Source organism: Coregonus lavaretus (assembly GCF_964263955.1).
Source record: "Coregonus lavaretus genome assembly, chromosome: 14".
Classification (NCBI taxonomy): domain Eukaryota; kingdom Metazoa; phylum Chordata; class Actinopteri; order Salmoniformes; family Salmonidae; genus Coregonus; species Coregonus lavaretus.
In genome coordinates this window covers 30,481,592-30,494,858 of record NC_140001.1, presented here as the reverse complement: position 1 = coordinate 30,494,858, position 13,267 = coordinate 30,481,592, and the positions used below count along the sequence as shown (strand labels likewise).

General features: G+C 44.0%; 1 protein-coding gene across 1 annotated transcript; it reads right to left on the bottom strand.

The window, feature by feature from the left end:
* Positions 1-403: 403 nt before the first annotated feature.
* Positions 404-10,878, bottom strand: LOC311141112 (ATP synthase subunit C lysine N-methyltransferase-like; the record flags this gene model as incomplete). The annotated part of the gene is made up of 5 exons (XM_084176376.1): positions 404-568; positions 758-808; positions 891-1,031; positions 1,315-1,419; positions 10,708-10,878. 5 exons carry the CDS (start codon positions 10,876-10,878, stop codon positions 404-406), a joined length of 633 nt encoding a protein of 210 aa, XP_084032502.1.
* Positions 10,879-13,267: the final 2,389 nt, after the last annotated feature.

Genomic DNA, 13,267 nt, shown 5'->3' with positions numbered 1-13,267 from the left:
AAAGCACTGAGCTAGGCTGAAACACCTGCATTTTGGAGCTGCCTTACTCAAGAAAGCAAAAAAGAGACCAAGTTTGTATGCGAATTTATTAACTTAATGATTATAATTTTTTACATTGTTTGCAAACTGATATGTGACACGTATTAATGCCAAAATAACATATTTTTTTATCTAAACAGGTGGGGTTCTGCCCCACCTGCCCTGAATGACGGGCCGCCACTGATTGTTCAATAGATCAACAAATGAAATGTGTACAAGAGGCAGTTGGCAATATTGGGTTTGTGGTTTGATCGGGGTGTTAATGACCCTATATTGGGTTTGGTGTGAACCAGTGAATGACATTAGGATTGAATCAAGCCAGCGATAATGTCACAGTATGATGTCATAGGGTCACGCATGTCGACTAACCCAGGGCTGATCGCACAGTGCTGATGTCATAGGCCTGGACCTGGTCGAGGCTGTCGCCCTGCGAGGCTCGGTGGGGCCAATGAGGGAAGGGGAAGCGGCAGGCGATGACACATGCATCGTCAGGAAGCTCCCTCAGCAGCTTCTCACCCAGCACCTCCATCTGAGGACCAATCAGAGAGACTAGTTTTAGTCATCAACCAATCAGATCAACACTCTCTAACCAAATGATCCAGCACACCTAATTATTTTTTAATCTGATTCAAGACTCTATTATAACAATAGAACATCCGCTGCAGAGAGCAGGAATTGTTCTTGCAGTGTGGAGGTCTTGTGTGGCTGGAACACCTACCACTCCAGGGGCCAGAAATACAGTGACGTTGTTGTAGTTTGACAAATCAATCTGTCAAATGAAAGAGAGAGAAATAATTTAGTAAAGAGTATGTGTCTATTAAACATTCTCATGTTAGAGAGCTATACTGTACCTTCCAGAAGTCCTTGTTGACTAAGTTTGCCTGGCTTGTTGGCACTCCTGTCCAGCGTGCTTTCCCTCTAGCATACACCAGCAACATGGAGTTGATCTCAAATCCAGTGCACTGGAGGTCAACAGAGGTAGCAGCAAACACCTAAAACAAGAAGGTACAGTGAAGTTGAGTCATACAACTACCTGTAGCAGAAAAGTGAGTGACTCACTTGACTATAATTTTTCTGTTGCCAGTTGTCACCACCACACAAGATCCCTTGCTACAACAGAAAGAAACGTAAGTGACAGACTTGGTTTGTGTCCCAAATGGCATCCTATGCCCAATATGGTCAAAAGTAGTACACTATATAGGAGACAGGGTGCAATTTAGGACACATTCTCTATTGTTTATAGCTGGGTGGTTTATTTCACCAGAGCCAACTCACCAGTCTCCCGTCTCCTGACCCCAGATCAGCCAGTTGGCCTCTGCGTCCCTCCAGCAGCTTCATGGCGTTTACGGTCTGAGCTTTACTCGAGGGCAGGTAAGGCACCTGTATGTGAATAATAATGCCAGTCAATGAGTGTGAAAAAGGATTGCTATAACAGAGGATACAAAATTGGCCATAATATGGGAGATGGGTAGCCTGGTCCCAGAATCTGCTCTTGCCAACTAAATTGCTCATTGTCAAGCCAAACTTGACAAGCAGTTGGCAGGATAGCACAAACTGACTGGCCCTCAGTCTAGGAAACTGGGTGTGTGGGAGACTAATATTTCCCCCAATGAGTTGTATATAACTTTTTAATTGGTTCTAGGTAGGAAATACTTATCCCTTGAGCTTTTACAGTTGTAGGGGATTGAATGGAGACTTCCTATTGCCAACAATTCAGCTGCAGAGGTGGAAAAAGCCTTGAAAAGGTCCTTGCACATACAAGATGGAGACATCACTGACCCAGCATAAGCACAGACAAGACTTTCATGCCAGAGTTGTAAACATTTAGCAATCCGATCTATCTTCCATTCTTTATAGCCCTGAACCCCCCAAATCCCTTGGTTTCTATTACCCCAATTCTTGATAATCTGCTCCTGACCATGAAGTGCTCTTGTCTGATGATGATTAACTGATGGTAAAGAGAGTAGCACAGGATCCATTAAGCAAAAACAATGGATCATGGGGTAATACAGTACCAGTCAAAAGTTAATTCAAGGGTTTTTCTTCATTTTTTACTATTTTCTACATTGTAGAATAATAGTGAAGACATCAAAACCATGAAATAACACATGGAATCATGTAGTAACCAAAAAAGTGTTAAACAAATCAAAATATATTTTAGATTTGAGATAGTCCTATTTGGTAAAAGACCAAGTCCATATTATGGAAAGAACAGCTCAAATAAGCAAAGAGAAACGACAGTCCATCATTACTTTAAGACATGAAGGTCAGTCAATACGGAACATTTCAAGTACTTTGAACGTTTCTTCAAGTGCAGTCGCAAAACCCATCAAGCGCTATGATGAAACTGGCTCTCATGAGGACCTCCACAGGAAAGGAAGACCCAGAGTTACCTCTGCTGCAGAGGATAAGTTCATTAGAGTTAACTGCACCTCCGATTGCAGGCCAAATAAATGCTTCACAGAGTTCAAGTAACAGACATATCTCAACATCAACTGTTCAGAGGAGACTGTGTGAATCAGACCTTCATGGTCGAATTGCTGCAAAGAAACCACTACTGAAGGACACCAATAAGAAGAAGAGACTTGCTTGGTCCAAGAAACACGAGCAATGGACATTAGACAGGTCTGATGAGTCCAAATTTGAGATTTGTGGTTCCAACCGCCGTGTCTTTGTGAGACGCAGAGTAGGTGAATGGATGATCTCCACATGTGTGGTTCCCACTGTGAAGCATGGAGGAGGAGGTGTGATGGTGTGGGGGTGCTTTGATGGTGACACTGTCAGTGATTTATTTAGAATTGAAGGCACACTTAACCAGTATGGCTACCACAGCATTCTGCAGCAATACGCCGTCCCATCTGGTTTGCGCTTAGTGGGACTATCATTTGTTTTTCAACAGGACAATGACCCAAAACACACCTCCAGGCTGTGTAAGGGCTATTTGACCAAGGTGAGTGATGGAGTGCTGCATCAGATCACCTGGCCTCCACAATCCCCCGACCTCAACCCAATTTAGATGATTTGGGATGAGGTGGACCACAGAGTGAAGGAAAAGCAGTAAACAACATTTACATTTACATTTACGTCATTTAGCAGACGCTCTTATCCAGAGCGACTTACAAATTGGTGCATTCACCCTATAGCCAGTGGGATAACCACTTTACAATTATTATTATTATTATTATTATTATTTATTTTTTAGGGGGGGGGGGGGTAGAAGGATTAGTTTATCCTATCCCAGGTATTCCTTAAAGAGGTGGGGTTTCAGATGTCTCCGGAAGGTGGTGAGTGACTCCGCTGTCCTGGCGTCGTGAGGGAGCTTGTTCCACCATTGGGGTGCAAGAGCAGCGAACAGTTTTGACTGGGCTGAGCGGGAACTATGCTTCCGCAGAGGAAGGGGAGCCAGCAGGCCAGAGGTGGATGAACGCAATGCCCTCGTTTGGGTGTAGGGACTGATCAGAGCCTGAAGGTACGGAGGTGCCGTTCCCCTCACAGCTCCATAGGCAAGCACCATGGACTTGTAACAGATGCGAGCTTCAACTGGAAGCCAGTGGAGTGTGCGGAGGAGCGGGGTGACGTGAGAGAACTTGGGAAGGTTGAACACCAGACGGGCTGCGGCATTCTGGATGAGTTGTAGGGGTTTAATGGCACAGGCAAGGAGCCCAGCCAACAGCGAGTTGCAGTAATCCAGACGGGAGATGACAAGTGCCTGGATTAGGACCTGTGCCGCTTCCTGTGTAAGGCAGGGTCGTACTCTCCGAATGTTGTAGAGCATGAACCTGCAGGATCGGGTCACCGCCTTGATGTTAGCGGAGAACGACAGGGTGTTGTCCAGGGTCACGCCAAGGCTCTTCACACTCTGGGAGGAGGACACAACGGAGTTGTCAACCGTGATGGCGAGATCATGGAACGGGCAGTCCTTCCCCGGGAGGAAGAGCAGCTCCGTCTTGCCAAGGTTCAGCTTGAGGTGGTGATCCGTCATCCATACTGATATGTCTGCCAGACATGCAGAGATGCGATTCGCCACCTGGTTATCAGAAGGTGGAAAGGAGAAGATTAGTTGTGTGTCGTCAGCGTAGCAATGATAGGAGAGGCCATGTGAGGATATGACAGAGCCAAGTGACTTGGTGTATAGCGAGAATAGGAGAGGGCCTAGAACTGAGCCCTGGGGGACACCAGTGGTGAGAGCACGTGGAGCGGAGACAGCTTCTCGCCACGCCACTTGGTAGGAGCGACCGGTCAGGTAGGACGCAATCCAAGAGTGAGCCGCGCCGGAGATGCCCAGCTCGGAGAGGGTGGAGAGGAGGATCTGATGGTTCACAGTATCAAAGGCAGCAGACAGGTCTAGAAGGACAAGAGCAGAGGAGAGAGAGTTAGCTTTAGCAGTGCGGAGAGCCTCCGTGACACAGAGAAGAGCAGTCTCAGTTGAATGACCAGTCCTGAAACCTGACTGGTTTGGATCAAGAAGGTCATTCTGAGAGAGATAACAAGAGAGTTGGCTAAAGACGGCACGCTCAATAGTTTTGGAAAGAAAAGAAAGAAGGGATACTGGTCTGTAGTCGTTGACATCAGAGGGATCAAGTGTTGGTTTTTTGAGAAGGGGTGCAACTCTCGCTCTCTTGAAGACGGAAGGGACATAGCCAGCGGTCAAGGATGAGTTGATCAGCGAGGTGAGGTAGGGGAGAAGGTCACCGGAGATGGTCTGGAGAAGAGAGGAGGGGATAGGGTCAAGCAGGCAGGTTGTTGGGCGGCCTGTAGTCACAAGTCGCAATATTTTGTCTGGAGAGAGAGGGGAGAAAGAAGTCAAAGCATAGGGTAGGGCAGTGTGAGCAGGACCAGCAGTGTCATTAGACTTAACAAATGAGGATCGGATGTCGTCAACCTTCTTTTCAAAGTGGTTGACGAAGTCATCCACAGAGAGGGAGGAGGGGGTGGGGGGGGAGGTTTCAGCAGGGAGGAGAATGTGGCAAAGAGCTTCCTAGGGTTAGAGGCAGATGCTTGGAATTTAGAGTGGTAGAAAGTGGCCTTAGCAGCAGAAACAGATGAAGAAAATGTAGAGAGGAGGGAGTGAAAAGATGCCAGGTCCACAGGGAGTCTAGTTTTCTTCCATTTCCGCTCAGCTGCCCGGAGCTCTGTTCTGTGAGCTCGCAATGAGTCATCAAGCCACGGAGCTGGAGGGGAGGACCGAGCCGGCCGGGAGGATAGGGGACACAGAGAGTCAAAGGATGCAGAAAGGGAGGAGAGGAGGGTTGAGGAGGCAGAATCAGGAGATTGGAGGGAGAAGGATTGAGCAGAGGGAAGAGATGATAGGATGGAAGAGGAGAGAGTAGTGGGAGAGAGAGAGCGAAGGTTGCGGCGGCACATTACCATCTGTGTAGGGGCAGAGTGAGTAGTGTTGGAGTAGAGCGAGAGAGAAAAGGATACAAAGTAGTGGTCGGAGACATGCAGGGGAGTTGCAGTGAGATTAGTAGAAGAGCAGCATCTAGTAAAGATGAGGTCAAGCGTATTGCCTGCCTTGTGAGTAGGGGGGGACGGTGAGAGGGTGAGGTCAAAAGAGGAGAGGAGTGGAAAGAAGGAGGCAGAGAGAAATGAGTCAAATGTAGACGTAGGGAGGTTGAAATCCCCCAAAACTGTGAGGGGTGAGCCATCCTCAGGAAAGGAACTTATCAAGGCGTCAAGCTCATTGATGAACTCTCCAAGGGAACCTGGAGGGCGATAGATGACAAGGATATTAAGCTTAAATGGGCTAGTGACTGTGACAGCATGGAATTCAAACGAGGAGATAGACAGATGGGTTAGGGGAAAAATGGAGAATGTCCACTTGGGAGAGATGAGGATTCCTGTGCCACCACCCCTCTGACCAGATGCTCTCGGGGTATGCGAGAACACATGGTCAGACGAGGAGAGAGCAGTAGGAGTAGCAGTGTTTTCAGTGGTAATCCATGTTTCCGTCAGCGCCAGGAAGTCGAGGGACTGGAGGGTAGCATAGACTGGGATGAAGTCAGCCTTGTTGGCAGCAGAACGGCAGTTCCAGAGGCTGCCTGAGACCTGGAACTCCAGGTGTGTGGTGCGTGCAGGGACCACCAGGTTAGAGAGGCAGCAGCCACGCGGTGTGAGGCGTTTGTGTAGCCTGTGCGGAGAGGAGAGAACAGGGATAGGCAGAGGCATAGTTGACAGGCTGTAGCAAATGGCTACAATAATGCAGAGGAGATCGGAATGAAATGAACTAAACATCTGGGAAAGGAGAGAGCGGGGCCTCCCTTACCACAACTCCCAAATATAACTCTCCCAACTTCCACCTCAGAAACTATAATTGTTTCACTGAAACACCCGAATAAAACTCTCCCAACTTCCACTTTAGAAATTAGAATTGTTGTAAGCTACAGCGGTTCAATGTTTCAAGGAATAGACTCAACTTACTTTATTCAGCTAGCTAACTATGACGCCATAGCTAACTAGCATGCTAGCATCCAATAACACACGGTTTAGCACCAATACTTGGTTACAACAAACTACCAATAGTGTGTTAACACGCTAAACAGATAATTCGTGTCCGTGTCTAGTTCCTTTCATAACGCAGCAATAATTAAACGTTGGCTAGCTAGCACAAAGATAATGTATTTAGCTGCTACAGTACTGCTAGCGTTGGCTAGCTAGCAATGGCTGCTGTGTTGACTTTGTTTGAGAAACGGCGTCGCTGCGAACGAATGTAGCTGGCTAAAATTATATTGTATTTAGTTGCTATAGTACTGCCAGCTGGTAGCGTTGGCTAGCTAGCAATGGCTGCGGTGATGACTTTGTTTGAAAAACGGCGTCGCTGCGAACGAATGTAGCTGGCTAAAAGGATATTGTATTTAGTTGCTACAGTGCTGGTAGTGTTGGCTATCTAGCAATGGCTGCGGTGTTGACTTTGTTTGAAAAAACGGCGTCGCTGCGAACGAATATAGCTGGCTAGCTAACCTCGATAGTTACTCTATACTACACCTTTATCTTTGATACAAATACAACTATGTAGCTAGCCAACATTACACTAATCAAATCGTTCCATTGTAATGTAATGTGTCATATTACCTGCGGAGCGAAGTACAGCATGACTACTCACCTCGCCTGCTGCCTACCACACCAACAAGTGCTCAGTATATGTGGGAACTCCTTCAAGACTGTTGGAAAAGCATCCCTCATGAGACTGGTTGAGAGAATGCCAAGAGTGTGCAAAGCTGTCATCAAGGCAAAGGGTGGCTACTTTGAAGAATCTCAAATGTAAAATATAATTTGATTTGTTTAACACTATTTTGGTTACTACATGATTCCATATATGTTATTTCATAGTTTTGATGTCATCACTATTATTCTACAATGTAGACAATAGTAAAAATAAAGAATGAGTAGGTGTTCTAAAACTTTTGACCGGTAGTGTATATACCATGGTATTGTTGAATACTAGTTTCTGATTTTCTTGAAGGGCATTCTAGAGCGTGCATTATTTAAGTGATAATGCCCCAGAAGCCGGTGTTTGGAGGATATATTGGTGCGGGTGTTGTTAGGCCCAAGACCAAGTAAACATAATGCATGGTATATCAGAACGGTAGAATTCAATGGCTTTAATTCATTCTTACATGTTCTATGTTTGAGCTGCTTTTTAAAGCAAAAGTCGAATTGAAAACATTATTGGCATTGCTAAATTCGATTTTTATAATAGCAAGCTAGGACTTATGGTTTGGTTAGCTAAACTAGCAAGTTTGTTTGTTTGGTTACTGTAGCTATCTAAACTTGCTAGCTACTTCAGTGGATGTTGAACACATTTTTACTTGCAAATGAACACATTTCTAGTGGCAAATGTGTTGAATTATAGCCATGGTATAAAAGGGATAATCAACTTGGGGCTCTATGTGTTCTCTGAAAAATAATGCAACTCCGTGGAAGGTTTGTTCCACTCCGCTAGCGCGCTGTGGACAGTGGCGATTTTAGCATGTAAATATTGGTGGGGCAAACAAAACAAAAAAATGTGGGGATACATGCCAGCAAAGCCACTACACAATACAACACTAAACAATACATTAATTGCACTATAACGGTGACAAACGATGCCCACAAACTGTTAGGGCATACATTAAGCTGTCCCAACAGCAGAGCTTTCTTTTCAGCACCATGGAGTGAATCCTTACCACTGCTACACCTGGCTATCAGCGGAGCCTTGTCTGGCAGCGAAAGTTAATTCAGCCTCATTTACTGCATAAAAAAAAACCATAGCTTATATGGCTGACTTGCTTAAACAAATGTGGTTTCTACTGACAATTGAGATGTACAAACTATGGCATAAGGGGACGACAAGCGGATAAGAGGCAATCCGTAATTTCGATTAAGACATTAGTGAGCGAGCTAAAGATGGACGTAGTCAATATAACTATTTGTTCAGCACTTTTGAAATGTACAGCGACATAATTCAGAACATGGGCCGTTCTTACAGTGTTCTCCCTGTACACCAGGTCAGAACCATAGGATAAATAAAGGGGGCATATAAGCAGTGAACAATGAAAGCCCTTACAATATTCAATGATTACATTTCTCTAAAACAGGTTATAGGCTACATGTGCACCACCAAGTCAGAACAGTAGGCGAAATTAAGAGGGGAAAATAGACCAAATTATTAGGGTGAGGCACATGGGCTACTAACAGCTTACTACACAACATACACTTAGTATTACTTTCTTAGCTACAGTATACATATCTCCCTGGCATTTTACATCATTTATGCAGCAGCATACAACACATTTCTGGACTCACCTTGTTGTGCTGTGCTCACTTGAACAGGAAGGTGGCGCGGCGGTCCTTCGTGGGCAAATTTTGTTATCAAACTTTGTCATCAAAGTCTGGCATTCTCTGGATTTATGGTGCTTTCAAGACAACTGGGGAAAAAAACAAGGTCGAATCATGATGACGTCAGCGATCTTCAGGTCGAATCTCTAGAAAGAGGCCCGAGTTCCCGACTTACAATTCCGAGTTGAATGACCGTTCAAAACTTATTTCCCAGTCGGAGCTTGTTTTTTCCTAAGTTCCCAGTTGTCTTGAACTCACTGAAGTCAGATTTCCCAGTTCTGAGTTAACAGTTGTTTTGAGCGCGGCAGAAGTCATGCTGGATTGACAGCGTGGCCAATGTTGAATGTTTATCATTTTAAGCTTGGAAAAGAGACCCTTAAACCGAGAGTTGGGACCACACACCCACTCCACTGAATGGCAGGCTAGTGATTGCTTTGCAATGCTTGCAGTTAGCCACTGATTCCTTCCAAACCACTCATTGTTCAATTTGCGATTTTCCAACTTGTTGTGTAATGTTTATGTCCAATGGCCGATGAGCACCGATACGTTTTATCTATAATTTCTCTTCATAATTTATCTTCATATGACAAGGATTAAAAAGGATTTGCCAGTAGATTGTCGACTTGATTCATGATGACTGCTAGCCAAGATTTTGAAAGTATGATGTTGACATGATCAGTCCAATCAAAGCTACTGTAGATATAACGTGATTTGATGTCATTTTATCTGTGGCCAATGACCTTGAGCATTCTTGGATGGGCACTTCTAATGTAACTCTATGGCAGCACCCAAGGGGCTTGAATTTTCGAGCTCTACCCTTAGATTTGGCAGTGAGGTAGTGTCCCCATGAGTGACAGAACACTCATGGGGACACTACCAGTCAAAAGTATGGACACACCTACTCAAAACTCTTGAATGAGTAGATGTGTCCAAACTTTTGACTGGTACTGTATCTATTCTTTGTATTTTTTTGCAAAAAATGTGGGGCTCAAAACAGGTGGGGCTCTGCCTCACCTGCCCTGAATGACGGGTGGCCACTGGTTGTGGAACACACCTTTCCATCATTCATTATTTCCATAGAACGCATAGCCCCTCGTTGATGATTTATATACACTGAGTGCGGAAAACATTAGGAACACCTGCTCTTTCTATGACATAGACTGACCAGGTGAATCCAGGTGAAAGCTATGATCCCTTGTTGATGTCACCTGTTAAATCCACTTCAAGCAGTGTAGATGAAGGAGAGGAGACAGGTTAAAGAAGGATATGTAAGCCTTGAGACAATTGAGACATGGATTGTGTATGTGTGCCATTCAGAGGGTGAATGGGTAAGACAAAATATTTAAGTGCCTTTGAATGGGGTATGGTAATAGGTGCCAGGCGCACTGGTTTGAGTGTGTCAAGAACTGCAACGATGCTGGGTTTTTCACGCTCAACAGTTTCCTGTGTGTATTAAGAATGGTCCACCACCCAAAGGACATCCAACCATCTTGACACAACTGTGGGAAGCACTGGAGTCAACATGGGCCAGCATCCCTGTGGAACGATTTCGACACCTTGTAGAGTCCATGCCCCGACGAATTGAGGCTGTTCTGAGGGCAAAAGGGGGTAAAACGAAATATTAGGAAGGTGTTCCTAATGTTTTGTTCACTCAGTGTATTTGACTTACCAAATGTGTGTTCTACAAATATTTTACTTACCACATAAGCCCCTTTCTTCTTTTGAAGGCATCATGAAGCACACATAGAGCACTCCAAGACAAGCAGCAAAGCATTGTTAAGCCTATTACTTTTTATTGATTTCACTGTACAGTTATAGGGGCCTGAGCACATTCATGTGAATGAGATATGCCTTGAGTCTTCTTGGTACTTTGCGGAAGCCAGGAAGGGCAAACATAGTCCATATCCCGTAGAGGCCAGCGAGCAAAGCCCCAGTGGAGGCTGTCTGGATGGGGTTGTCCTTACTGCCATGGACCATCCTGGAGCCTTGATCCTGGAGGATGAATTCCATGGAGTCCTCCATGATAAACTGTCTCCATTAGGCTACATAAAACAGTGGTTAGCATCCATATTAGTAATTTAGGCCAACCAAAACAGCAGAGGCAACAGTAAGGTAGACAGGGATAGGCTTAATGTCTTGATAAAAATTATTTTGGACACAATCATAAAGAAATACTTGAACACAAGTTTTTACAGGTATTAAAAGTATTTGTGAAGCAATGCAAATGGAGCTTCTCTAATAATGACATTTGCAACGTGTCATAGACATCGAAATGTAATACAGTAATTCAATATCAAGACATGCACATGGCACTATAATCGTGCAGAGTACTTTCTAGAAAAGTTTTGTTTATTAAACTTCAGTCATCAAAATATTTTCTAAGATAAAAATTATGCAAAAAGAACGTGCTACTATATCAATGCCTCCATTAATATTGGTGAGTTGATATTATGCAAGATATTTCCCACATAGTTTTATGCACTTTGATTCTGTAAACCGTATGTTTTATAGAACATACACATTTGCAGAGATATTTGAAGACGAGAAAACGTGTTGTAATATTAAATGACATGCAAGTGGATCCGATCGGTTACTTTATAAGATATTTGCATAAATGTTGCACAGTATATACAAATAGCCTAGAATTTAGTAAAAACGAGCACAAGGCTTACCTCAGTCACCCCCCTGTCTAGCAGCAATCCAGACGGTCAGTGGACACCAATCAAAACGGCCAAAGGCTTAATTCCTTCCCAGGAGATTAATCATTAACACACCCAATCATATCCGTTTTCTGGTACATGGATAGGTCGTTTACATGGATAGGTCGTGGACAACATCTTCTGAATGGACAGCCTATGACATTGCCTGTCTGTCCGATTATATAACTGTTTGGTGTGTCTTGTAGTGTCGTTAAAGGGATAGTTAACCCAAATTACAAAATTACACATTGGTTTCCTTACCCTGTAAGCATTCAAGTCATGGTACCGATATTATAATTTTTCATGCATCATGTCCAAATCATCCGAAAGTTTCGCAAATTGATTGTGAAGCTCAACAAAGTAACTTACAAATTTGAAAATGACACGTGCAAAATGCTAATATTGGTCCCTTGACTTGACTGGGATTTGTGCCGCGAATGCTAAAACCTTAGCATTTGGAAACAGTGCCAGAGAAACTAAACCAAAGCATGGATTGCTGTCATACCTTGTTCATAGACTGCTTACAGGGTAAGGTAACCATTATGTCATTTTGTAATTTGGGTGAACTATCCCAACATTTCAATCAGATATATTTACTTAAACAATTAGATTTTACATAACACCATTTCTTCAAACGTAGGTCATAGGGCAACATGGGAGACTTAACAGTAATATTTATATTCACAATGGCATGTGCAAAATACAGAAAGTTATTGTGACCTTAACTCAAAGACTAATCTGACAATCTGATTCCTCCCAGCATGTTTTTTCTCCTCAGGACTGTAAGAAATATCAACACAGATGACAGGTGTGGTCTAGTTGATCACAACAGTAATCATGGGATAGACTGGTCCAAGAACAGTTTGTGCTCTTGCCAACTGCATTGCTGGCATTGTTTAACATGGCAATGAGTGCCAAGGAGTTAGCATGAAAGCACAAACAGACTGACACTCAGGCTAGTCAGATCGGAAATAGTAACAGAGAAACAGGTGTGGTCCAGTTGTCCAGAACAGCAGCCATGGGAGCCTGTCACAGATGATAATGGGCTGAGTGAAATGTGGAGGGGCTGTTGACTAGGATGACATATTATTAAATATTGCATAGTGTGTGTGTGTGTGTGTGCGATTAGATTTCCAGGTCCCAAATACCATGTCTCAATAACTTTGAATGTCAATGTAGGCCTATTTTAAAACAGAACGGTCTTCATACCTATTCGTCACAGTAGGTGAAGTGACAGAAATAGCTACAAATGTGAAATCTTACCAATAACTGGAAAGAAGTCTCACAAAATAAACATTAAAGGGATAGTTCACCAAAATTACAAAATTACATGTTGGTTTCCTTACCCTTCTACTTGGCTAGGGCCTGTTTAATAAGGGCTGGTTTCCTAGCCTGGTCCTGGACTGTCTTAATGGAGAATTCCCATTGGAAGTACATTTTGGTCCAGGTCAGGACAAGGTTTAATCTACACCAGTGTTTGGCATCTATTACTGTAGTTTCAGTCTCAGCATCCTGTGTGTGTGGTGCTGAGATGAGAGGCAGATAGGAGGGAGGTGCAGAATCCAAGCTTGTGCGGCAATATACAAATATTTCCCACATTTTCTCACATCCCCCATCCAAGTACTGCAGTTCCCATAAAGGTCATATGGTATCTAGATGAAAACGTTGACTTTAGAATGACTCAATACACATCATCATTAGGCTAAATGCAC